The sequence below is a fragment of the Haliotis cracherodii genome, unplaced genomic scaffold (assembly GCF_022045235.1).
Source record: "Haliotis cracherodii isolate W230 unplaced genomic scaffold, xgHalCrac1.p SCAF_1, whole genome shotgun sequence".
Lineage (NCBI taxonomy): Eukaryota > Metazoa > Mollusca > Gastropoda > Lepetellida > Haliotidae > Haliotis > Haliotis cracherodii.
Window position 1 is genome coordinate 75,836,028 of NW_027266264.1, and position 27,961 is coordinate 75,863,988.

At 42.4% G+C, this 27,961-nt stretch overlaps 2 protein-coding genes across 2 annotated transcripts in view; one reads left to right on the forward strand and one right to left on the reverse strand.

The window, feature by feature from the left end:
• The window catches only part of LOC139474970 (isocitrate dehydrogenase [NADP], mitochondrial-like), a 28,058-nt gene extending 24,762 nt beyond the window's left edge, over positions 1-3,296 (reverse strand). The window contains exon 1 of the mRNA XM_071258209.1: positions 3,140-3,296. Coding sequence (XP_071114310.1) covers positions 3,140-3,245 — 106 coding nt within the window. The 5' untranslated portion in view covers positions 3,246-3,296. The remainder of the gene's footprint in view (positions 1-3,139) is intronic.
• Positions 3,297-3,801: 505 nt separating this feature from the next.
• LOC139475060 (NAD(P) transhydrogenase, mitochondrial-like) lies at positions 3,802-27,755 on the forward strand. Its single transcript, XM_071258329.1, has 17 exons — positions 3,802-3,894; positions 6,100-6,768; positions 7,916-8,103; positions 8,385-8,540; positions 9,372-9,576; positions 11,006-11,073; positions 12,062-12,230; positions 13,651-13,722; positions 14,200-14,430; positions 15,613-15,792; positions 16,512-16,619; positions 16,817-17,062; positions 19,630-19,818; positions 23,900-24,051; positions 24,414-24,678; positions 25,711-25,922; positions 26,933-27,755. Exons 2-17 carry the CDS (start codon positions 6,141-6,143, stop codon positions 27,080-27,082), a joined length of 3,219 nt encoding a protein of 1,072 aa, XP_071114430.1. The 5' UTR covers positions 3,802-3,894; positions 6,100-6,140; the 3' UTR covers positions 27,083-27,755.
• The last annotated feature ends 206 nt before the right edge of the window (positions 27,756-27,961 follow it).

Genomic DNA, 27,961 nt, shown 5'->3' on the forward strand with positions numbered 1-27,961 from the left:
CACAAGAGGTCACAGGTTAATGAATGGGGATGTGCTCCAGGTGTCAGTCACAAGTGGGGCTTGGAGCATCCAAACCGAAGTATGTAAGACTGGTGAATTAAGCACACAATTAACAGCTTTGACAACCTCGAGACATGACCTTGACATTTCTTCCTTTTCTTCTTTCAACAACGGAAGAGCTGCTTCATTGTCTTCAATTTTTTGTGCAAGATGAACTTACGTACTTCAAACATCACTAATTAGCAGAAAGAAGTGATTAAGCCAAGGGTTGTATGATGATGATAATAATTCATGTAATAATAATAATAATAATAATAATAATAATAATAATAATAATAATAATATTAATAATAATAATGAATAATAATGATAATAATAAAGTGCATTTATAATGCACCAGATTCCATTCAAGTGGATGCTCATAGCGCTACATCTGTATCTATGGCTAAACATGGAGTACAAATATAAAGGCTTTCAAGTACAACTGGATAGTGCAATGGAAATAGGTTATCTTTTTGGATTCGTGACAGTTTATCTGTTGCCTGTCCCAGATAGTTACCATGTACTGTTAGCTGCTGTTATGGCACCCACACCTTGTATTATACATTTCGAATGTTTACAGTTGAGCACTTCAAGGACATGGTCCGAGGTCATGTGTCTGAGGTCATGTGTCATAGGTCATGTGTACAAGCTGGGGCTTTCCCTCTGATGAATAAGGAAGGTACAGTGTATCTGCTCTGATAACCCCGGCCAGTTTCTCTCCCTTACTTATAGTTTTACATTTCAAGCATATATAGGTACAGTGGTCACAAAATGCTGGGAAGTAATGAGAAAAAAGTAACTTGAGTTGGCAATGTATCTGGAATGAGCCAGTTATTGAGTAGTGAGTATGTTGTTTACGCCGCTTTTAGCAATATTCCAGCAATATTACGGCGGAGGACACCAGAAATGGGCTTCACACATTGTACCCATGTCAGGAATCAAACCCGGGTCTTCGGCGTGACGAGCAAGCGCTTTAACCACTAGGCTACCTGACCGCCCCGAGCCATTTATTACTGCCATGAGTGTCCCATGTTTTCAATACCAGGTGGGTTTGGGTATAATCATCTTCCCAAGGCAAGAGAGTTAACCGACTATAAAAATCCAGTTTCTACCGTTGCCGAACTAGGCTGGAATTATGGAGTTATGTTTTGGCTGCACTAATGAATCTATGCATAGTCCAATCAAAATCATGTAACAAAATCGACATCCGGTTTGTAAACTTCCATGCTGATTTCGGCCAATTGCAGGATTTGCAAAGTATGCCTTCATCAGACATTTTCCAAATCTTTTCATGTTTTAAATCAAGGTGCTCACGTGATTAATGCAAGTGATATGAAAGGTGGAAGCTGATTAGTCAACAGAAGGAACATAACTCATAATAGCCACTGGTGGTGCTACGATTGAGCCTAGAAATTCTAGCCTAGTTGGGCAAGGGTGGAACTGGACCCTTATAGTCAGTTAACTCCCTTGCCTCATGAAGATGAGTATAACCCCTGAACAAGATGTGGCAATATTTCCGTCTCCAACTGTGTATAACCAAATGTTATACATGCAGTTTTGTATTAAATACTTGTCAGCCTTTATATGCAATATTTTTATGCAATACAAAGACAGATATCAGCCACTATCACCTTGGTATCAACATTTCTATTGTGCAACTGAACTTAGCTCTTATAAATCTAAGTTTATGCCAAAATCTTATAGAACTGATGTAAAAAGTAAGTGAGTTGGGTAGGGCTGGGACGAGTCCAAATTTACTCCCCAGGTACCCATGCCCCTACTTCCCGACTAGCCAGATCGGGTGGTCAGGCTCGTTGACTTGGTTGATGCATGTCGATTCCAAATGCGTGGACCGATGCTCATGATTTCAAATGCTGGATTGTCTGGTCCAGGCTTCATAATTTACAGACCGCGTCAAATAACTAGAATATATTGCCGAGTGCAGCGTTAAACAAGAAACCAACCCGCCATAGGTCTCAAGAGATAGGTACAAACTGTCCACTAAAAAAAATGAAGTTTTATCTTAATTCAAACATATACAAGTCAGAAGGAAAGGGTGCATAGTCAGAAAGAAATGAGAACATTAGTGACTTTTAGTGTAACCATAGAGTTTTAGTTAATTTTCATTAAACAATATGTCACATGACTAACCACGGGTCCCGGTAGTCCTGTGGGTACTCGGGTCTGACTCAGTACCCTCCCGACCTGAGTACCCGTCCCAGCACTAGAGTTGGGTTTAACAAGCTTTGAACAGTATTCTAGTTATGTGTCACTGCGTGTCAGCTTAATGTGGGAAGAAAGCCCAATGTGATGCAGGTCTCAGACATTTACCACTGTGGTGAAACCCACGAGCATATGTATGTTGCTGACACACCTAGAAACATAGGGAGGGGGAGGGGGGAAACTTTGATCCGAACCCATGATCATATCCCAGTTAACTTTTGGCTGATCAAGGAACAACTCTGAACAGCTAATTGCGTTACATTAGACTGAGCAATGACTGCACCCTGATGTAAATAGCAATATCATTACAATATATGTGTTGATATAGTTATCATTTATTACCATATCATTTGCTTCAGTGGAATAAAAAGGTTTTATGAATATTAAGTCTATTGAAATGAAGGGGAGGTTACTCTAAAGCCAAGCAAATGACCTCCAAATACAGGAGGACCTGGTCTACCCATATGAATACTAACACCTGCAATAGTTTCAAATAGACCAATGCAACAAAGTGAATTAACCTATGGAAGCCGAAAAAAACCCGATTTTAATAGAAACAATAAAATGCCACAGCTGTCACTGTTACCAATCATTCTGACAGCGAAACATATTTCTACACACGTGCAAGTAAATTAACAGAAGTCTCCTATTTTTTCGTATGCTGCTACTCGTAAGACAATTGTAATTCTGTATGCTAAAACAAAGACTTGAAACAATTCTTCTAATTCCATGTAAACCTTTATAATAGTTATAAATAATCACAAAGTAAAGACAATGCCAAACCAAGGGCACCGGCAATAAGAGACTAAACGTGAACGCTCGTTTTTCTCATATCACTATAGCATTTACTTCGACAGGCGAACATGCAACTTACAATTTCTTTTCTGTGTAGCGTTCACTGCTACTGGTGTAAGATAATTTTGGACATTTCCACCAAAACGGGCCAGAAGTTTCCCGACCGAAGCTACAGGACTCGCCATTTTCGCTCGCACTTGCTAAGAGAGACACCGCCAATGTCGTACACGTGAGAGTTTGACGTCAGAGAGGGGGGCTGGGGTGCTACATAACGCGAGGGGTGTGAGTAACGAGTAAAACAGATAACTTTTGACCTAATGTTACTCTTATTAAATGTAAACCAATATTTTGTATTATACAATAATTATAAGTATGTCACTTTACTGAAGGAATTAAACATTTTCAAATAAATTAATAGGTCAACACCCCTTAAAGGTTTAGACTCCTCCAGTATGCGAACGAGTGACTGTAATGAAACAAAGATAGGGGTGGCATTAAATCCTTTTGAGACATTTCTAGGTGTAAAATTTTCAGAAAATGTATTTTATGACTGATATATCTCAGTAACAAATAACTCATATAAATAATGAGTATGTTATCGCAATCCCATCAAAATTATAAATATTCATTGATTAATGTTTATGTCTTTTAAACCTTTACCCCCTGCTCAAATAATAAAGTCGCCTGAGAAACCTAGGCACGTGACCTCTATGCGTTCTTTTTATTGGATTAGACAAGAAGTCTATCTGGCGGCAGCCATCATCGCCGTGGTGAGGGACAAGTTCTCTCGGAATTGGTGGAATATTTTGGCCAAATGCGGCACTAAGTATTAAAGTAAGTTTCGAAGCATGACCAGGGTTAAAGCTCAGTGTATGTTTTCTAAATTTAATATAATTTGCAATCGAATGATCACCTCTTGAATCCGTATGCAGTAACTTAAATAGAGATGTGATGACGTTTGTGTGATCACATATGCCCGGTGTTAGAAATCAACACATGGGCAGGTGCTCGTGGCGCTTGACATTTGTCTATTGAAACTGACACGTTGTCATTTTATCATATTTGGATTGAAAAGCACTATTCATAAATGCTACCCGAAAGAAGTAACTGTCAGTAAAGAGATGTGCTTGAGATCTTTATTGAGGAAAAGAAAAGAACCATCTGGAGGTCAAGCAAGGACTCCGGTAGCATGATTCTCGCATGCAGTTTGCACATGTATTTCATGGCAGGTGTTTAAGTCTCATCCTCCCTGTTTACTTCGAATATAACGGTATATATATTTTTAACTGAGTGCATTAATTTTAAACCACAATGATCGTAATGTCGGATGAAGTAAGAGAAAAATACATTTATCACATGCCCAATATTGAAGTTTGGCTCAGCACTAGTAAGTCTTTCCAGGTGTTTGTATGTTCAAATCCTAAATACAATTGTTCGATCTGTTGCTTGAAGTGTTCTGCATGCCAGTGCTGTGTCTTCTTATCAATAAAACAAATATGAAATGCAATCAAAATGACAAACCAGCAGACTCAATATATGGAACAGGGCTATTAGCATATCATAAGATGTGCAATAAAACACATCTTGCACATATGTCAGTGGCCCTGTTTTGTAAAGTAAAAACTAGAGTTTTGTCAGGTTTAAGCCTAACATGCTTCCACAAAAACGTGACTCATGGTACTATTGGTAGACAGGTGTTACACACACCTTGATATTGGGAGGCCAGACTATTTGTGAGGTTGATATACCATGTTTTGGCCAAATATACCTAATATTTGTGTCTTAAAACTGTAGAGGAGAATGTCCGAGTAACTATCAATTTCTTAAAAATAAGGGAGCTGGGGCCCTTTATTTTTTAGGAATGGAGTTTACGGGGATATACCCCTTAGGGCCTACTTAAAACACATCGCTACTCTTTCACTTTGACTACACTTTCTAAAGAGCCATATAACATCCATAAAGAACAGATCGCAACGGAGCACAAGCAACAGTGTCGGAGAACACAATCCACTTTCCATTCCTGAAAAATAATGGAATGTTAACATATAATATTTAGGGTGGAGGCAGTATCAGTTACCACAGCTGATAACAGCTGATAACACCTGCTCAGTGTAAAGTAAACTAATTGCCATTTGTATGTACGTGGTGTAGACCTGTGAAGATGCGGGGTAGAATAGGTCTTCAGCAACCCATGCTTGCCTTAAAAGCTTGTCGTAAGATGCGACCAACATGATCGGGTGGTCCAGTTTGCTTACATGCTTGACTCATTTCATCATATCCCAATTGTGATTATTTACAGACCGCCGTCATATAGCTGGAATATTGCTGAATGCGGCGTTAAACAAACAATATGTGGTTTAGTGTGGTGAATGTCTACATTTGATGCAATTTTTTCCTACATTCTGACGTATTTTTACATTGCATTCCCGGCAATAATGTTGAACTGAGCACATATACCTCTTCCTCTATATTGATATTGGTATCAATGAAATATTACAAGTTACATTTGCAAACCCATAACCCAGGCAATTATATTACTTAAATGCATACCATTAGAGATGGAAATATAATACATTAATGAATACTGATGGATTGAGCAATCAATTAAATACTTGCTTGTTGTAACCATTTATTAACTTATGGTCTACTGAACTTCCATAAGCGTCTGATGATTTATGTGGGTTCCCAGAATTAGATGGTTTATTAGTACTGTACATTACTAACTATAATATTATAGTTAAGCTCCTTGAATTTCGTATTGGCTCCCTGCAAAACATTAACTAGAACTGTAACTCCTTGATTTTTTTAATGTGCAGTTCAATAGTGCTGATATTTGTTTAGTCTTGAGGCTGAATTTTAACCCCTGAGCAGGTCTAGACAAATCCCTGAACTACATATGACTTGAATCCGTGTCATCCAATTATCATGACCCTCATATTTGAGGGTTCATTTCTTGTTATTGTGATTATTATCCATGTTAATCTTATTAATCTTCTATTTATTTAATTTTTTTCAATTATGCGAAATTTATGTTCACAGGTGCTGGTTGTGCCTAAATATTTCCACACCCAAACATCACAATGTTGCTTCGGCTCCAACAAGCGATACACCTGGTAGACAGTGTCGGATCTAACATGCACAAGATCTCCACAAGATGCAGTCGTGGATTCAAAACCGCAGCTCGCTTCTATTGCCAGAAGGCAGAGAAGGAGGCGGTACCAATCCGTGGCACCCCATACAAGAATCTAACCATTGGCGTTCCACGGGAGGTTTTCCCCAATGAACGCCGAGTGGCCCTGTCGCCAGCTGCAGTGCAGAACTTGATCAAGAAAGGCTTCACAGTCAATATACAGGAAAATGCTGGCGTGGAGGCCAAGTTTCTCAACGAGGATTATGCAGCGGCTGGTGCCAATATAAGTGTGGCAAAGGATGCTTATGAATCAGATATTGTCTTAAAGGTTCGGGGACCAGAGTCTTCTGAAATAGGTTCATTTCGAGAAAATGGCACATTGATCAGTTTCTTGTACCCAGCACAAAACAAAGCTCTTCTAGATGAACTAGCCCAAAGGAAGTTGACAGTGTTTGCGATGGATTGTGTTCCTCGTATCAGTCGTGCTCAGGTCTTTGACGCACTCAGTTCCATGGCTAATATTGCTGGCTACAAGGCTGTGGTGGAAGCTGCCAATAACTTCGGCAGATTCTTTACAGGTAAAACAAATATTGCTTGCACAGTTAAAGATCAGTGTTAGATTAGCTTGATCAAATAACTAATTCTGACCCATGAATGTAGAATAGGTCTTCCCCAACCCATGTTTTCCGAGAAGAGGTGACTTTGCTTGTTATAAGACGCGACTAATGGGTGGACCTGGTGGTCAGGCTTGCTGACTTGTTATATGCATGTCACCATATCCCAATTGATAAGATCGATGCTCATGATGTCAATCATTGGATTATTTACAGACCACCATCATATAGCTGGAATATTGCTGAGTGAGGTATGATATAGCTGGAATATTGCTGAGTGAGGTATTAAACAACAAAGTACAAATGTAATGTACTGTCAACCCTTCACAACTTGAAATAAAAAATCTGTTATTGTTGTTACATATTCAAAGCATGGGGATGTTGTGACATTGATGGCCTTGGGTTGGTCCTCTTTGCTACCAAAAATAGACATAGCCAGAGAACTGTCATATCAAGTTATGTTCCTTATGGAGATTGGGCATTGATGGCCCAGTCGTCTAAGGCGCCGATATTCGCTGTGCAGAGTTGCGGCCCTTGGGCATGCCAGAAACCTATGATTGTGGGTTCGAATCCCGTTTCGCCTCGAATATGTTTCTAGGTTTGTCAGCACCATACCTGTGCTCGTGGGTTTCACCAAAGTGGTTATAGTCTGAGACCTGCATCACTTCAGGTTTTCCTCCCACATTAAGCTGACACGCTGCGATATAACTGGAATACTGTTAAAAGCGGCGTTAAACCCAACTCACTCTCACTCATTCCTTTTGGAGATGGGTATTTCGCAAAGTTTGCTTTATTTGTTTTTAGTCTGGTCCAGATTTGATTATTTACAGACCACCGTCATATAGCTGCAATATGCTGAGTGCTGTGTTAAACAACAAACAAACAAGAAATAACTAATTCTATTGAAAACATCCATAATCATGTTTACATTTCAAAACTCCTATTTATATGTTCCAGTTATTTTGACTTCAAATTGTTTTTGTTGTTTTTTAATGTTTCACATCTGAAGAACTTGGGGCTTTTGTTACATTTCTATGTACTACATGAAGAATTTTAATCCAAACGTTATTCGACTTCTATTTTTAAAAAAACTCTCATATCTTCACTTCAGGTCAAATTACAGCAGCGGGAAAGGTGCCCCCTGCAAAGGTTTTGGTTATTGGAGGGGGTGTTGCTGGTCTGTCAGCTGTTGGAACAGCCAAAAATATGGGAGCCATTGTAAGAGCATTTGACACAAGAGCTGCTGTGAAGGAACAAGTCGAGTCCTTCGGTGCAGAGTTCTTGGAAGTCAATGTGAAGGTATGGCTCCTGCCACTGTTCATGCATGAAGCATAATGGTAGCCACTTTGCAGTTGGCATGGATGGTGATATTTATGTTACAAGATGATTAACATTGATCTTTTAATATAATGGTGAAAATCTAGTCACACCTTTCCATCCTCATATGTTAATCATTGTCAATGTTGACATCAACTTTTATTAGTGGCCAACTCTTTTTAGATTTTAAGCTACATTTACAGGTGGGAAACAGTGTTGTTGCACAACATTGACTCATTCTCATTGGTTGACATTTCTTTCAGGAATCGGGTGAAGGTGGGGGTGGGTATGCCAAAGAAATGTCCAAAGAGTTCATCGAAGCAGAGATGGCACTATTTGCCAAACAGGCGAAGGAGGTAGACATCATTATCTCCACTGCTCTCATCCCAGGGAAGAAGGCTCCCATTCTCATCAAGAAGGTATGTTCCGCCTCTGTCTACACTATGTGCTCTGGATTATTTATAGGCTGATGTCATACTTCTGATTTTTTTACATTGTTGACGTTGTCTCCTACACAAGCGTTTTAGGGCCATTTGCTATTTTATTTTCTTCTTGAAATTTTAGACCCATGAAGATTCGGGGTAGAATAGGTCTTCAGCAATCGATGCTTGTCGTAAAAGGCGAATAAAGGGATCGGGTGGTCAGGCTCGCTGACTTGGTTGATGCATGTCATCGATCCCAATTGCGAGGATCGATGCTCATTATATTAATCACTGGATTTTCTGGTCCAGACTCGATTATTTACAGACTGCCGTCATGTAGCTGGAATATTGTGCAGCGTTAAACAACAAACCAACCAACATCTTGAAATTTCAAGATACTCAGACAATAACACTGAGATTGCTAAGTAGTTTTCAATTGTATGGTTTAAAGCAAACTCGGTAAACATACCTCTTGTCAGCCTTGATTGCTTGATGCAAGGAAATTGTCCAGTATGGATTTATGTCCACTCAGTGTCAACTGTGCCCCTTCAAATGGCTTGTGATTCTTAGAAAATAGACATCAGCCAGTAGGTGTAATGAATAGCATCTGTTTGTCAAGTTTGAATACCACTATCTCAAAGCGCGAACCATTACAATTGCCAGAAATCATTTGATTGGCATTATTTGTTTGTGACACAGTTGTATTCAGTCAACAGTTGTCACTTATGACACTGGTCTGCATGATATGCTAACATTAAGAAAAATGATTATACATTAGACATCATGTTCTGTAGACAGTGCATATGAATGTTTGTTTGTTTGTTGCAGTACATGGTTGACTCGATGAAGCCAGGGTCTGTAGTTGTGGATCTGGCTGCCGAGGCTGGAGGCAACATTGAAACAACGGTGCCTGGTGAAATCTCCAAGTACAATGATGTGGTGCACATAGGCTACACTGACTTTCCGAGTCGTCTCCCCACTCAGTCCAGCACGCTGTATGCCAACAACATCTCAAAGTTTCTCCTTTCTATTGGTGGGTATCCTTCAACCTTCAACAGATTCCTTATCGGGGGCATGGTTGGCCCACTACCATCTTCCCAAAGCATGGGAGTTATGTAACTGTAAAAGACCAATCAGATTCCACCTCTCATATAGCTTTCATTTGTTTCAAACAAAATGGCGGCGCCCAGTCAAGCAGATCAGGCCAATAATCAACATCTATATTGTAATGTCGGATCATAGCTTTTCGGGCATCATGCGTTTTCGGACAGATATATTTATTGCAGTTGCTTGTTCTATGAATGTTTCTTAAATGTCTTGTGTGGGAGTTACGATTAACTTAGTGCTGAGATCGCTTTGTACAACGGCACTCTGATCCCAGATAAACCATGATGTCATCTTGTCTGTCAGTACCATACCTTAGGCCATGGTTATCAAACTATTACCTGTATCTAATCTGTCGCTTTTCTATCAGATTTATCATGTTGGGCTTGCATGCCATGTTATTGAAGTACTATTCTCAAACACTTGCATAAATGTGGCATAGTTAATGTTATGAAATGACAGAATAACTATGATGATATGAAAGAATCAAGTGGTACCCAACTTCTTTTGAGCAGAAATATTTTAATCTATATATATTTAATCTATCCCAATCTCATTAAAATCTTATCTAAGTTCTTGGTGCCGCTAAACAAAGATCTGAGGACATCCCATTAGGGGTCACGTCAGAACAACTTTTATGCGAACTTTAACCAACCACTGAAATGACTAACAAGAAGTCGATATCAGCCAATTAGAAAGCAGCTTTCTTGAGCTTTACGGCATACTACGCTTGAAAAATATGTTGACTCGATTAAAATTTTGAAAACTGAACAAACATTCGCGAATGTCTGATATATGGTTGAGATTGTATGGCAGTGCTTCCCATGTACTGTGCAACACCTCCTCTATCAAAATGTTTATCCCTCGGAAGTGGGAGATAGACGATAATTTTGACGGAATCGGTCGTACGGGCTGTAATTGTCGTTCAGTATACCCTGTGTTAACGTTGTCAAGGTTGCATGGTTAGAAAACACATTCTGACTGTCAATTTCATGATCTGGTATGCAAAGCTTTGATTGGTTGGATGAAAGGTCGTTCTAACGTGACCCGTAATGAGATGCCCTCAGATCTTTGTTTAGCGATGGTGAGAACTAAGATCTGATTTTAATGAGATTGAATCTATCCCTTCAAATATTTCCCTAAATGAAATTCCTGTATTTTTCCAGAAAATAATGGACAGTTTGATTCAATAAGTTTGGCATGTGTACAGAGTTATGTAACACTGTACTGTCGGCAAAGTGAGGAATGCATATTAAACGTGAAACATTTGCTAGCCTGACTTCTGATAAGGCCTCTAAAGGGAATGAAGAATTGATAAAAGTGTCTCCCTGTGACATCTTTCACTTCATTGGTTGCAGGAGAGAAGGATCACTACAACGTGAACCTGGAAGATGAGGTAGTCCGAGGCTCCATCATCCTGCAGGAGGTAATCCCTGGTTGTTCACTTGGCCTTCTGTAGCTCACCTTCACACACTGTAGCTCACCTTCACACACTGTAGCTCACCTTCACACACTGTAGCTCACCTTCACATCCGTAGCTCCCCTTCACATCCGTAGCTCCCCTCACATCCGTAGCTTCCCTTCACATCTGTAGCTCCCCTTCTCATCCGTCACTCCCCTTTTCATCCGTAGCTCCCCTTCTTATCCGTAGTTCACCTTCACACACTGTAGCTCACCTTCACATCCGTCGTTCCCCTTTTCATCCGTAGCTCCCCTTCACATCCGTAGCTTCCCTTCACACACTGTAGCTCCCCTTCTCATCCGTCGCTCCCCTTTTCATCCGTAGCACCCCTTCTTATCCGTAGTTCACCTTCACACACTGTAGCTCATCTTCACATCTGTAGCTCACCTTCTCATCCGTAACTCACCTTCACTTCCGTTGCTCACCTTCACTTCCGTAGCTCACCTTCACTTCCGTAGCTCACCTTCACTTCCGTAGCTCACCTTCACATCCGTAGCTCACCTTCACATCGGTAGCTCACCTTCACATCCGTAGCTGGGGGCACGGGTGGCCAAGTCGTCTAAGGCACTGCAATTCACTGTGCAGAGTTTGGGCACGCCAGAAACCTATGATTGTGGGTTCGAATCCCGGTTCGCCTTGATTATGTTTTCTAGGTTTGTCAGCACCATACCCGTGCTAGTGGGTTTGAATGAAGTGGTAAACGTCTAAGACCTGCATCACTTCGGGCTTTCCTCCCACATTAAGCCGACACGCAGTGGAATACTGTTAAAAGCGGCGTTAACCCAAACTCTCTCACTTCCCATATAGCTGGAATATTGCTGAGTGCTGCGTTAAGCAACAAACAAACAAATCAATCAGTAACACCCCTACTTTCTTGGGTTTTGCTCAGTTGCTGCCATGCTTTCATCCAAATTTGACAAAAATGAAATTGAAAATGTGCGTGTGGTTGTAGGGCAAGTTGTTGTGGCCTCCACCACCACCACCACCACCTTCCCCAGCAGAGGTGGCAGCAGCAGCGCCGGCACAGGCGGTCCAGAAGGAACCACCTCCACCACCAAACTACTTCAACAACACCCTCAAAGAATCTCTTCTGTACACAACCGGACTCGGGAGTATGATTGGTGAGTGTCTTGTCTGCAACATGTGGAAATGGCAATGCTTGCTGCATGGGCAGCCATTCAGTCAAGACCGCCTCCGTGGTCTAGTGGTAGAGAGTCTGCCCGGTGATCGGAAGGTCCTAGCTTCGATCCCCGACCGCCTCATACCAAAAGACGTTAAAAGATGGTACTTGTTGTTACCCTGTCTGGCGCTCGACATTAAGGGGCTAAAACAAGGACTGGTCAGCTCGGAGTCAGTTTACTGGTCTGAGTGGGGTATTCATGTTAAACTGCGGCATGGTATCTCAGTGAGCTAGCACTATAAATCTGCATCAGTCCGGACTAGTACAAGCAGCCACACAAACAAACACACGTACATGCATGTTGCTATATATAAGTGCAATAATCTTGGACGCGACGTTAAACCACATTTCACCTCACCTCACCATTCAGTCGAAAACATACATCGGTTGAAATAAGATCACCTGTTTACAGTAATTGTCATATGTTCTAAATAAATATCATTATATGAATAAAGAAACTCAAAGTACAAAACTAATATGAACAGTCCTGACAGGGCAGAAATAGGTAGCAAGGAAATGATGCCATATGAAACAAGAAACTATGTTCCTCTCTGAACCTGGCGAGGGGGCACGGGTGGCCAAGTTGTCTAAGGCGCCGCGATTCGCTGTGCAGAGTTGCATCCCTTGGGCACGCCAGAAACCTATGATTGTGGGTTCGAATCCCGGTTCGCCCCGATTATGTTTCTAGGTTTGTCAGCACCATACCCGTGCTTGTGGGTTTCACCGAGACCTGCATCACTTGGGGCTTTCCTCCCACATTAAGCTGTCACGCCGCGATATAACTGAAATACTGTTTAAAGCGGCGTTAAACCCAACTCACTCACTCACTCACTCACTCACTCACTCACTCACTCACTCACTCACTCACTCAACCTGACGTGATTGTAGAGGTGTGCGACAATACCGGTATACCACAATGTACCACCATATACCACGATATACCACAATATGAAATACTAAACAATACGTATCTCAAATCGCTTAGAAAATACTGGAATATAGCGTTTTTCAATATCATGCATATTTCATCCTGTCGGCAAAGTTTACATTTGTGTCAAGTTGATATGCATGAATTGGCCACCGATTCCTGTGATGGAAGAAGCGACCAGTTTCTTGTATATAATATGTCTATCATACATGCATTGTGACCATAGAAACAACGTCTTACAAAATGGTGGATGATTACAAAGTTGTCAAAAATGTGATGGGCAAGGTTTTCATTTCAGGTTCATAAAGAATGACAGATGAAAGAATGCATGCAATATGTTGCGATATGTGTCGCAATACATGAATCATTGTAATAAACTGCAGTAGGAAAATCATGCCAATACCCTTCACCACGTGATTGTGTTTTCTTACAGGTCTTGGTATGGCTTCACCCAACTCTGCTTTTACTCAGATGGTGACAACATTCGGCCTGGCAGGAATTGTTGGTCAGTAGAAACCTTACTCCTCGTTATTTATACGCTACTGTTATGCCTTGCTGAAGATGACACCATGAAACATTGCCATAGAACTCACACAGTTCCAGCTTTATTTCATGTTAATTATTTCCATAGCCAAGTTGTGCTCAAAGCTGCGTATGGAATAACTTCCAAAAGTTGAGTAGCATTCATTTGAAAATAATGTATTGTGCTTAATAAGAAATAGTAATTAATTTCTAAATTTTCACTATTCAAAATGTATTCATAGAAAATCCTCCAACTGATGCCCAAGAGCTGTTCTGTGTAAACTTTGATGTATAAAGAGTGTCTACAAATTGGAATAATTCAGTTATAAGCATTTTACTGCAATAGATTTTCTGATCTTGGACCCCTAAACATTATTAACATAAGGTCTACAAGAAGAGCCCCCTCGAGTTATTTTATTAACATGATTGAGTTATTTCAATGGGGTTAATTTGTTGCTAGGTTACCATACAGTATGGGGTGTAACGCCTGCGCTGCACTCGCCTCTGATGTCGGTGACCAACGCGGTTTCCGGGACAACGGCTGTTGGGGGCTTGCTGCTCATGGGGGGAGGCTACATGCCATCCAACACCGTCCATACTCTTGCGGCATTGGCAGCATTCATCTCCTCCGTCAACATCGGTGGTGGATTTGTCGTCACTCAAAGGATGCTTGACATGTTCAAGAGGCCAGGTGGGTGCAGTCAGTTTTTTACTTCCCCTGCATTATTCCTTAATGCATTTACTGCTTTGCGACAAAAAGAGACAGCGCCTAGTGATGATCCTGGGTGAAAGAAAAAGCTGTTTCTGTTCTCAAATCCCGCTTTTTGTAGGACCATCACCAGTTTGCATTAATTAGTAGTGACGCTTTGTGAATGTTCTTGATTGGTATTGATATGTTTCATATCAATACGATGGTGATACGTAGTTATTTATTATCAAAACTATTCTTAATTAATTATTCTGATTTGTGTTTAACAATTAAGTTGGTTGAAGGCTATATTGTTTTTTTTCCTCAAGACAGCAGTCCAGATTAGAGAAATCCTATTCCAGCAAGAGTTAACTCCCTTGTTATTTTATGTCGATGAGCAGGCATTCACATCATCAGCCAATATTATGAACACATTGTTTAGTGATGAGAACAGCTTACCGGACTGCAAGTAAGATGTATGAAAAGTGAATCTGGATTAGGGAGTAAGCATCAATTACATGACAAAATTGACCCTTGGTCCCAAAATTTCAGTCTGGAATCGGACGTGATGGAAGACTGGCATAGACACATTAAACTTGATGATAGATGAACATTGTACACAATAAACTCAGAACTGTACAGGAGGTGGGAGGATAAGGGCCCTTATTGGCCCACTGGAAGTGACAGGTTCTTTATTTATATTTATTTTTTAATTCTATTTGTTATTAAATCAAAGTTAGGGAAAATTTTGTAATAATGGTAAGACAGTTACCCCTTTTTCTTTCTTAATTTTGCAAGTTTTTATCTTTTTGTATCTTCAAGAACACAAGGACATTTAAAATGAGCGAAAAAGGAAGTACTGTTTTTGTCTACATTTACGAAAATCAACTTGAGTCAAAGACTTTCTCATATACCAATGTGAAGAAATGCTTCCGGAAAATCTCTAAATTCCGCCTTTTGACACAGTAAGGTTTACGTTTAGTGTTGACCAAATACATACTTGTGTAGAAGTGAACACAATCTAATTCCCGTTTCAGTGAACATATTGTGGATCGATGTTCATGATGCCAATCACTGGATTGTCTGGTCCAGACTCAATTATTCACAGACCTCCGTCACATAGCTGGAATATTGCCGAGTGCGGCGTTAAACAACGAACAAACTAACTGTGTCCTGTTATTTCAGATGATCCCCCAGAGTACAACTACCTGTACGGGATCCCTGCTGCAGGATTCCTGGGAGGATACGGCTACACCGCCGCCGCTGGAACCTACCCAGACATCCACCAGATGGCGTACCTGGCAGCTGGACTCTGCTGTGTGGGCGCACTCACTGGCCTGGCGTCCCAGAAAACTGCCCGAATTGGTTTGTGCTGTATTATCACTATTATCAGGCGGATGACTCAGTTAATGGTGTGACCGCATAACCTGTTGACGTTGGTCGATGCTCACAATATCAATCACTGGATTGTCTGGTCCACACATGATTATTCAGAAACTGCTGAATATTGCTGAATGCAGCGCTAAACAACCAACAATATACTCCGTTGCCGTGCCCCGAATAGATGTCGTATTGGCATAGTGTGCAGATAAAAACTTGTCAAATATTGACACTGGAAATTACAACCATATCAAATGAAAGGACAAACAATAATTGATGGTGTCATAAATCATTGTTCAATTTCTTTTTACCAAATCAGGATTTACATTTTGCTTCACGGCAATACGTCATACCCTCCGAATCCTGCTTTGTTCATTGGCTAATAATCACAGACCCAAATTCTCTTGTCTTGGTTATGTCACGTTAGTTTGTCACCATGTAGAACACGACATCTTTGAATGATGGCAGCGCAATACTGTACCAGTACTTGTCAATTCTACAAACGTCATATTTTTGGGCGACCCTCCCTTTTGTTCACTTTTCTTTTCGAGTCAATTTTAAATAATTATTGAAATATTTGAATTGATTTGTCTTGGTTCAGGTTTAAGTATTATGTGTTTTAATATTTGCCTCTGATTTTCTTAAAAGTTCTCTAAATAATTGTTAGAGTATGTGCAGGTTTCATTTGTGTTACTTCTGTACAGGTAATGTGCTCGGCATGATTGGAGTGACGTCTGGCATTGCTGCCACTCTCGGGATGTTGAAGCCTGCGCCAGAAACTGTTGCACAAATGGGAGGCTGCATGGGCCTTGGTAAGTGATAACTCTCCTCTTTGGAAGCCAGTTCCAAGTTCAATGCCAGTCTGTCTGAATGACGTGTTCTTTTTCTTCTGTAGTAATTTTGCTGTAACCATGGCAACTCTTCTGATCAATGACATTCATTTACTCAACACATGAATCATGACGTTGAACGGACTGTTTATGGACAATGACTGATTTTGCTGCTGCAGGTGTTTTGATTGGAGCGGTTGCGGCGAAGCGTATCGAGGTGACAGACCTACCCCAGATGGTGGCGCTGTTCCACAGCCTGGTGGGCGCTGCTGCTGTCCTCACCTGCTTCGCAGAGTACCTGCAAGAGTACCCCCACTTCGCCACTGACCCAGCCGCAAATGTCATCAAGACTTTCCTCTTCCTGGGGACCTTCATCGGTGGCGTCACCTTCACCGGGTCTCTCATTGCTTTCGGAAAGCTGCAGGGTGAGCGCGACCCTCGTGAGGCAGTCTCACAGCTCGTTACCTTTATTTTCTCTCTAGAGAGACTGTCCCAGTTGTTTGCCATTGCATAGCTGCCAACTGCCCCAAATTTGTAAAAAAAAAAAGATATGATTTGTACTTTAATTCATAAGAAATTATGCCTATCCACCCAAAACATCAGAAAGGCTAAATTTTCATAGACATTGGTAAAGTCTCTACTCATTTCTGAAAGGTAGTGGGAACTTCCTGAACTGTGTTCCCGGAGAACAGAAAACATCTCACACGAATGCACCCCTAGACTGCGCATGTGCACAGGAGGTATGTGACCAAGCCCAGTTACACGTCACTGTCAAATTTTCACACCTTGTGAATGGTTGGGGAATATTTTCTCACCTTTTGATCAGAGCCAACCTATCAAAATTAAACCAGGGGGGAAAGTCGACGCATCGTCTATCTCTCTGTAATCATTTTGTTTCCTGAGCGTAACTCAAAAAACATTCAATATCTTTCAACACAACTTGGCAAATATCAAACAGATCCTGAAGTGCTGCCTTTTGAGATTTGCAGACTTGACATTTTTATTTTCCTCGATTTCCATGGAAACAATTTAGACTAAATCTGTAAAGGGAGGGCAGGTGTTTGTGATGGATCTGGGGGGGTTCACTTGTTTAGACATGATGTCACAGTTTGCGTTTTCCAAATAATCACAGAACAAGATATCTTTGTTCAACAATAATACTATCAATTTATTTACATGTTACATTATCAAACACTCTATTTAGCAAGTATATATATTAATAAAGATATATACTATATTTTTAATAATTATACAATGTATCAGCGCCAAAGATAAGTTTGTGGCAGCGTGTTAAGACATACTCACAATATGAAGTGACTGCCTGCATTCACCGCTCATCTCAATCTAACCGATCTAACCATAAAAGCAACAATGACAAAGTGTGATGTCACAGCTGGTCATTGAACGAATATTCACTTTGATATTATATTTTGACACAAAGAATACGACTAATATAATAACTTAAGAAACTGACTGAAGTAAAGAAACTCAAAATATGTCACTTTATGCAATAATTGTAATGTAACCGAGGGAACACAAATATTGATGACATCATGATCACAAAATGGCGCGGCCCGGTAACCTGGCATGTTGCTCTGTGCAGTTCGTCATCGAAATACAACTTAAGGTAATTTACGGCAAATTAAACATAATTCCTTAATTCCTATTAAGTTGTTACTCACGTAAACACAAATGTTATACACAAGTTAACTTGTAATAGTGCCTGTAACAGAAGATAAACAATGACTGAAAACAGGACAATGCTACGCACAATAATTAGAACTCTTGACCCAGTGTTGTTTCCGGAGCACAACTTGAAAACTGTGAAAGACTTTTCATCCAAACCTGGTACAAGTATTAACCAAGAACTGAAGTGGTCCCTGTTTCTATTAAGTAATTTTTCAACATTTGATTTTTCCGTTTCCATGGAAACAAGTAAGACTTAGATGAAACAGAGGTAAGTGTCATTTCCGGTAGAAGAACGAAAAAACTATTCAAATTTTCATCCAAATTTGTGACTTTTGCTATTTTGGAATTTATTTTATTTTTTAATTTCTTTTCTGTTTCCATGGCAACAAGTTTGACTTTGACTCTTTTCATAGTTTTGTGTTTGTCTGGACTATATCTTTAAAACTAATGGGTTTTCCTTCATAACACTTTGCACACACAAAGACCAGTTTGTCAAATGGTGCCTTTTGCTACGTAGGGGTGTTCAAAATTTTTCCATATTCCATTTCCATGACAACAATTAAAGCTGTCCATTATGGTTTGTTTGTCCAGATCATGTCTCTAAAAATAATCGGTACTCTTTCATGAATCTGCACACACAAAGACCAGGTTGTCAACTTGTACCGTTTCCTATTCAGGGAGAATTTATATTTTTTCTGTTTCCATGGCAACAAGTTTGACTTTGATTCTGTTCATATTGGTGTGTACCTGACATAGAAGTACGAAGTTCTGAATCCTAATTATATCCTAATCTGTATAGGGACAGACAGATTAGATAGAAATTCTCTCATCAAGTTGGACTTGACAGTCAGTGATTTGTTCTTTCGAATTTGGAGGCAGTCAGGTAGCCTAGTGGTTGAAGCGTTCGCTCGTCATGCAGAAGACCTGGGTTCGATTCCCGACATTGGTACAATGTGTTAATCCCATTTCTGGTGTACCCTGCCATGATATTGCTGGAATATTGCAAAAAGCGGCGTAAAACCATACTCATTCACTCACTCACTCACTCACACACTCTTGGTCAAAATGAAACCTTCCCTTCAGTTCTTTGATTCACAAAAGATTACAGTGGGATGCTGGCAGTATTTGTCACAAGTAGAATCAGAAAACTCACTTGACCAACTTTCACTTAAAACAGAAATAATTATTTCCCACTTTCAGGTAATTATTTGGCTATTATACCAGATGACAACCAAGTTTCCATGCCTCTGAAATGAGACAGTTTGTGTTGATGTTTTATGTTACGTTTATTTTTACCACCCAGGAGTCCTCAAGTCTGACCCACTGCTCTTGCCCGGCCGCAACATGCTGAACTTGAGTATGATGCTGGGCAACGTCGGCGCCATGGGCTACTACATGTACAGCCCTAGCAGCGCTGTGGGCCTCTCCATGCTCGGGACCACCACAGCCCTCTCCAGCTTGATGGGCGTCACTCTCACTGCTGCCATTGGAGGTAACACCACTCATACAGACTGTAGTGATGCCACGCCACGCCACGCCACGCCACGCCACGCCATGCCATGCCACACCACATCACTCGTACAGACTGTAGTGATGCCACGCCACGCCACGCCACATAACTCATACAGACTGTTCCTGACACAACACAGCACCACACCACACGTACAGACTGTTCCTGACACAACACAGCACCACACCACACGTACAGACTGTTCCTGACACAACACAGCACCACACCACACGTACAGACTGTTCCTGACACAACACAGCACCACACCACACGTACAGACTGTTCCTGACACAACACAGCACCACACCACACGTACAGACTGTTACTGACACAACACAGCACCACACCACACGTATAGACTGTTCCTGACACAACACAGCACCACACCACACGTACAGACTGTTCCTGACACAACACAGCACCACACCACACGTACAGACTGTTCCTGACACAACACAGCACCACACCACACGTACAGACTGTTCCTGACACAACACAGCACCACACCACACGTACAGACTGTTCCTGACACAACACAGCACCACACCACACGTACAGACTGTCCCTGACACAACACAGCACCACACCACACGTACAGACTGTTCCTGACACAACACAGCACCACACCACACGTACAGACTGTTCCTGACACAACACAGCACCACACCACACGTACAGACTGTTCCTGACACAACACAGCACCACACCACACGTACAGACTGTTCCTGATACAACACAGCACCACACCACACGTACAGACTGTTCCTGACACAACACAGCACCACACCACACGTACAGACTGTTCCTGACACAACACAGCACCACACCACACCACACGTACAGACTGTTCCTGACACAACACAGCACCACACCAGACCACACGTACAGACTGTTCCTGACACAACACAGCACCACACCACACGTACAGACTGTTCCTGACACAACACAGCACCACACCACACGTACAGACTGTTCCTGACACAACACAGCACCACACCACACGTACAGACTGTTCCTGACACAACACAGCACCACACCACACGTACAGACTTCCTGACACAACACAGCACCACACCACACGTACAGACTGTTCCTGACACAACACAGCACCACACCACACCACACGTACAGACTGTTCCTGACACAACACAGCACCACACCACACGTACAGACTGTTCCTGACACAACACAGCACCACACCACACGTACAGACTGTTCCTGACACAACACAGCACCACACCACACGTACAGACTGTTCCTGATACAACACAGCACCACACCACACGTACAGACTGTTCCTGACACAACACAGCACCACACCACACGTACAGACTGTTCCTGACACAACACAGCACCACACCACACCACACGTACAGACTGTTCCTGACACAACACAGCACCACACCAGACCACACGTACAGACTGTTCCTGACACAACACAGCACCACACCACACGTACAGACTGTTCCTGACACAACACAGCACCACACCACACGTACAGACTGTTCCTGACACAACACAGCACCACACCACACGTACAGACTGTTCCTGACACAACACAGCACCACACCACACGTACAGACTTCCTGACACAACACAGCACCACACCACACGTACAGACTGTTCCTGACACAACACAGCACCACACCACACCACACGTACAGACTGTTCCTGACACAACACAGCACCACACCACACCACACGTACAGACTGTTCCTGACACAACACAGCACCACACCACACGTACAGACTGTTCCTGACACAACACAGCACCACACCACACATACAGACTGTTCCTGACACAACACAACACAGCACCACACCACACGTACAGACTGTTCCTGACACAACACAGCACCACACCACACGTACAGACTGTTCCTGACACAACACAGCACCACACCACACGTACAGACTGTTCCTGACACAACACAGCACCACACCACACGTACAGACTGTTCCTGACACAACACAGCACCACACCACACCACACGTACAGACTGTTCCTGACACAACACAGCACCACACCACACGTACAGACTGTTACTGACACAACACAGCAACACAGCACCACACCACACGTACAGACTGTTCCTGACACAACACAGCACTACACCACACGTATAGACTGTTCCTGACACAACACAGCACCACACCACACCACACGTACAGACTGTTACTGACACAACACAGCACCACACCACACGTACAGACTTCCTGACACAACACAGCACCACACCACACGTACAGACTGTTACTGACACAACACAGCACCACACCACACGTACAGACTTCCTGACACAACACAGCACCACACCACACGTACAGACTGTTCCTGACACAACACAGCACCACACCACACGTACAGACTGTTCCTGACACAACACAGCACCACACCACACGTACAGACTTCCTGACACAACACAGCACCACACCACACGTACAGACTGTTACTGACACAACACAGCACTACACCACACGTATAGACTGTTCCTGACACAACACAGCACCACACCACACCACACGTACAGACTGTTACTGACACAACACAGCACCACACCACACGTACAGACTTCCTGACACAACACAGCACCACACCACACGTACAGACTGTTACTGACACAACACAGCACCACACCACACGTACAGACTTCCTGACACAACACAGCACCACACCACACGTACAGACTGTTCCTGACACAACACAGCACCACACCACACGTACAGACTGTTCCTGACACAACACAGCACCACACCACACGTACAGACTTCCTGACACAACACAGCACCACACCACACGTACAGACTGTTCCTGACACAACACAGCACCACACCACACGTACAGACTTCCTGACACAACACAGCACCACACCACACATACAGACTGTTCCTGACACAACACAGCACCACACCACACGTACAGACTGTTCCTGACACAACACAGCACCACACCACACGTACAGACTGTTCCTGACACAACACAGCACCACACCACACGTACAGACTGTTCCTGACACAACACAGCACCACACCACACGTACAGACTGTTCCTGACACAACACAGCACCACACCACACGTACAGACTGTTCCTGACACAACACAGCACCACACCACACGTACAGACTGTTCCTGACACAACACAGCACCACACCACACGTACAGACTGTTCCTGACACAACACAGCACCACACCACACGTACAGACTGTTCCTGACACAACACAGCACCACACCACACGTACAGACTTCCTGACACAACACAGCACCACACCACACGTACAGACTGTTCCTGACACAACACAGCACCACACCACACGTACAGACTGTCCCTGACACAACACAGCACCACACCACACGTACAGACTGTTCCTGACACAACACAGCACCACACCACACGTACAGACTGTTCCTGACACAACACAGCACCACACCACATGTACAGACTGTTCCTGACACAACACAGCACCACACCACACGTACAGACTGTTCCTGACACAACACAGCACCACACCACACGTACAGACTGTTCCTGACACAACACAGCACCACACCACACGTACAGACTGTTCCTGACACAACACAGCACCACACCACACGTACAGACTGTTCCTGACACAACACAGCACCACACCACACGTACAGACTGTTACTGACACAACACAGCACCACACCACACGTACAGACTGTTCCTGACACAACACAGCACCACACCACACGTACAGACTGTTCCTGACACAACACAGCACCACACCACACGTACAGACTGTTCCTGACACAACACAGCACCACACCACACGTACAGACTTCCTGACACAACACAGCACCACACCACACATACAGACTGTTCCTGACACAACACAGCACCACACCACACGTACAGACTGTTCCTGACACAACACAGCACCACACCACACGTACAGACTGTTACTGACGCCACAACACACTAAACCACGCCATGCCACGCCATGCCACACAGGGAGATACTGTGTATAAACATAGTTGATCATGGACAATTCCAGGAATGCTATTGCTACGAAACATGATTCCATGTGTGTTGTTGCTAGGAGCTGACATGCCAGTGGTGATCACGGTGCTGAACAGCTACTCCGGCTGGGCGCTGTGTGCTGAAGGCTTCATGATGGACAACAATCTAATGACAATCGTCGGTGCCTTGATCGGTTCATCTGGCGCCATCCTGTCCTACATCATGTGCAAGGTGAGGGAACATCAAGTGTACCTTACATGGCCAGCAGAAGTGGCAGAGGGCACCTGCCATTAGTTACACCGTCATACTGCCCGATCTGTCATAGATTCTCATGTAATTGTTTGCATTATTTCAACTGAATCAAGACACGAGCTGTCTCTTATTTTTCACAATTATTTTCATATTGTTGTCAACGATCCATTGTTAGTGGATGAAGGGAGGTAACTCTATCTTCGTGTAACCTATGCTTTAATTGGTCAGGTAAGTTTTGAAGATGGGCAGGCAACATTTATGGGCAACCTGCCTGACTGTCTTTTGGAGTTTAATGATTATTTCCAACACTGCTTGTGAAACTAGGTATTGTGATGTTTCAGGCCATGAACCGGTCCCTTCCCAATGTTATTCTGGGTGGATACGGAACCAGCTCTACCGGGACAGGCAAACCAATGGAGATCACCGGAACTCACACAGAGGTGAATGTTGACCAAACAGTCGAAATGATCCGCGAGGCCAAGAACATCATTATCACTCCTGGCTACGGTTTGTGTGTGGCCAAGGCACAGTACCCCATTGCTGAGATGGTGACATTGCTTAAGAAGAAGGGACATAATGTACGCTTCGGAATCCACCCTGTTGCTGGTGAGTGTTTGTGCGGCAGCCTCATTGTTGCCAAGACGTGCTCTTTAATTTGTAAACCACATTGTTCGTGGCAACTTAGTTATTTTGATTTCCTCTCTTGCTGAAGAACTTAATTTTGAATGATTCCTTTGCTCTACAATTTGCTGTGCATAGTTGCCTACCTTTTGCATGGCCGGACTTAATGTTTATTCAACTCAAATTATATTGCCTCCACACTGTGGCCGGTCATTATTATATGCTGGCCAGATAGACAAGCCACTTACAATGAATACACTATGAGGCGAATACGATTTGTATCACGAATATAGGGCAACATAAATTATTGTTTGTTAATGATTAATATATTATACATTTATGCCATGCACTTACACAGGTTCTAGTATCTGCTCAAATGTGACAATGACCAGTGAGCACAATACTGTCAAATGAAATAGTATAAGAGTGTTCTAAAACCTCCTTACTGTCTGTTGTTGCTAGTCTGATGGTAGAGCAGTGTTAGAAATTATGGGGCTCTTGGTGTCCTTTCAATGTTCACTACAGTGCGCGACACGTGAAGATCCGGGATAGAACAGGTCTTCAGCAACCAATGCGCGCCGTAAAAGGCGACTATGCTTGTCGTAAGAGGCGAGTATAAGAGTATTGTCTTTTGAAGAAATCTATGCATATAATATGTTCTTATGGATATTTTTATGTAAATGCACATGCTTGCATATACATAAATATTCGATTCTAGTGGCCACGAATAACGAATTCAATTCATGAATGGATACGGTTCGATTCACCGTATACGCGAGTGAATTGTAACAGCCCTATTGTCCAGTACATATGGGGATTGTAGGTTAGAACTGGTCTTCAACCTTTGCTGGTCGTTCAAGGCAAGTGCCTGGATCAAGTAGCCCAGCTCGGTGACTTGTTTGATAGCGTTTCAACATACCCTTGATCAATAGTAGTTTAGAATTATTAACATATTTTTAAGGTGTGAGATATTCACTGTAATTACGTGGATGTTTGTGACTGGTGTTCTCTGTTCAGGGCGTATGCCTGGTCAGCTGAACGTGCTGCTAGCTGAGGCGGGTGTGCCCTATGACATTGTGTTGGAGATGGATGAAATCAACGAAGACTTCAAAGACACCGACCTTGTGATGGTCATTGGCGCCAACGACACCGTCAACTCCGCAGCCGAGGAGGACCCCAACTCCATCATCGCAGGGATGCCTGTGCTGAGAGTGTGGCTAGCCAAGCAGGTATGTGGTTGCTTGTCATCACTCTTGCTGTGACCCAGTGTCGATTCCCAGGTAGACCAGGTCCCGAATAGCATGTATTTTGTGTTAGAAGTGATTTAAATGGATTGGTTGGTTCTGGCTTAGTGACTTGCCATCGAAGTTTGATCATAACAACCCTTGGATTATCTTGTCCAGACTCCACAGGATGCCTTAATGTAGCTGAAATATAGCTAACTGCTGTGTCAAACAACACTCATGTAACTCACCAGTAATACCTACATGAGTGTTACTTCTTTGAGTGCCATTTAGAAGTTGGAATGGTAACAAAGACAAAATTGTTATGGATGAGCATCTTCTTTATTACAAATGGGCTGACACCTATTCCACCCAGAGGAAGCTTTGACTTGCATGTCATCGTATCCCAATTGCGTGGATCGATGCTCATGATTTCAATCACTGGATTGTCTGGTCCAGACTTGATTATTTACAGACAGTTGTAATATAGGAAGCTCCTCAGGGTGGAATAGGTGTCAGCCCAATTGTAATAAAGAAGTTGCTCATCCATAACAATTTTGTCTTAGTTACCATTCCAACTTCTAAATGGCACTCAAAGAAGTAACACTCATGTAGGTATTACTGGTGGGTTATTTAGCAGAACTTTTGACTTGAATCTTACAATTCGGCAGTGTTTTTGTCAAATTCTGCAGCAGAAAAATGCAAAATTCTGCACGAGTTCTGATACCAGCATGATATCGCAGTGGGCTAGTTAGTGCACGCAGCCATGCATGTCGCTACAAAAGTGAAATAACCTTGAAAGTGATGTTAAGCCCCATTTCACCTCACCTTACCTCACCTTACCTCCCCTTACCTCGACTCAGACAAATGCTATTCTGTTTTCATTGGAAAACATTATTATTTTTACTTAGCTAAGTATTAAATTGAGAATATATTCAGATATTCTAGTTATCAATTGCCTGCAAGAACCGGGTTTGATTGTGTGTCAGCACTCACGACGAGACTTTACTTTTCAGGTTGTTGTGATGAAGAGAACCCTGGGTGTTGGATATGCAGCGGTAGATAACCCAATCTTCTTCAAGGAAAACTCAGGCATGTTGCTAGGCGACGCTAAGAAGACCTGTGATGCCCTTTTAACTAAAATTCGTGAAGATTATGAAGAATAATGTAGTCTATAGGTTGTTGACATCATGTACATTTAGAAATCGGCCAATTCATAGTCAAGATTGAGGTAGCTGTCGCAATCCCAGGATCTGATGAAACTCATCTGAAAGATGTAGGTCTCCAGATTTTCATACACATTTCAATAAATTCCAGGGATCTGATTTTAGGAGGATGTCAGCTACCTTGAGAAATGAATTGACTGTCATGACTGTGTGTGAGACTGTTGTTTAACACAGTAGCAAGTGCTTGACGAGCGTCTGAGAAATTGTTTAGTGAATTTTATATTTTTCATCTATTACCGTGCGATCAAATAACAAAGAGCTGCTTCTCGTAAGGGCTGGAATCCCACTTGTGAGGTACCCAAGAGATAGATAGAAATACTTGAAATGACTTGTATTATCTTGGTATATTTATCAAGCATTCCGGTCAGGGCTTGGGACTTAAGGTTGTTTTCTACTGAACATCTCACACAAAAATATTTCTTTAACAAAAATGACTTTCGAGTGTCATTAAATAAACTGAGATCTACTCTTGTTATAAAGCTGGGCTGTTGTATTTATGTGACCAGTGAACCACATAAAGTGCTGTGTTAATTAAGTGCTAGCACACTGCTGTATTTCTCCACAGTTGAGTGAGATGTATCGGTGCGAGTCATACAGTGTGTTACTGAATGAGGTGAATAAAATTCTAAAACCTCCTTATTGTCTGTTGTTGCTAGTCTGATGGTAGAGCAGTGTTAGAAATTATGGGGCTCTTGGTGTCCTTTCACCCGGTGAAGGGGCGGTCGGGTAGCCTAGTGGTTAAAGCGTTTGCTCGTCACGCCGAAGACCTGGATTCGATTGCCGACATGGGTACAATGTGTGAAGCCCATTTCTGGTGTC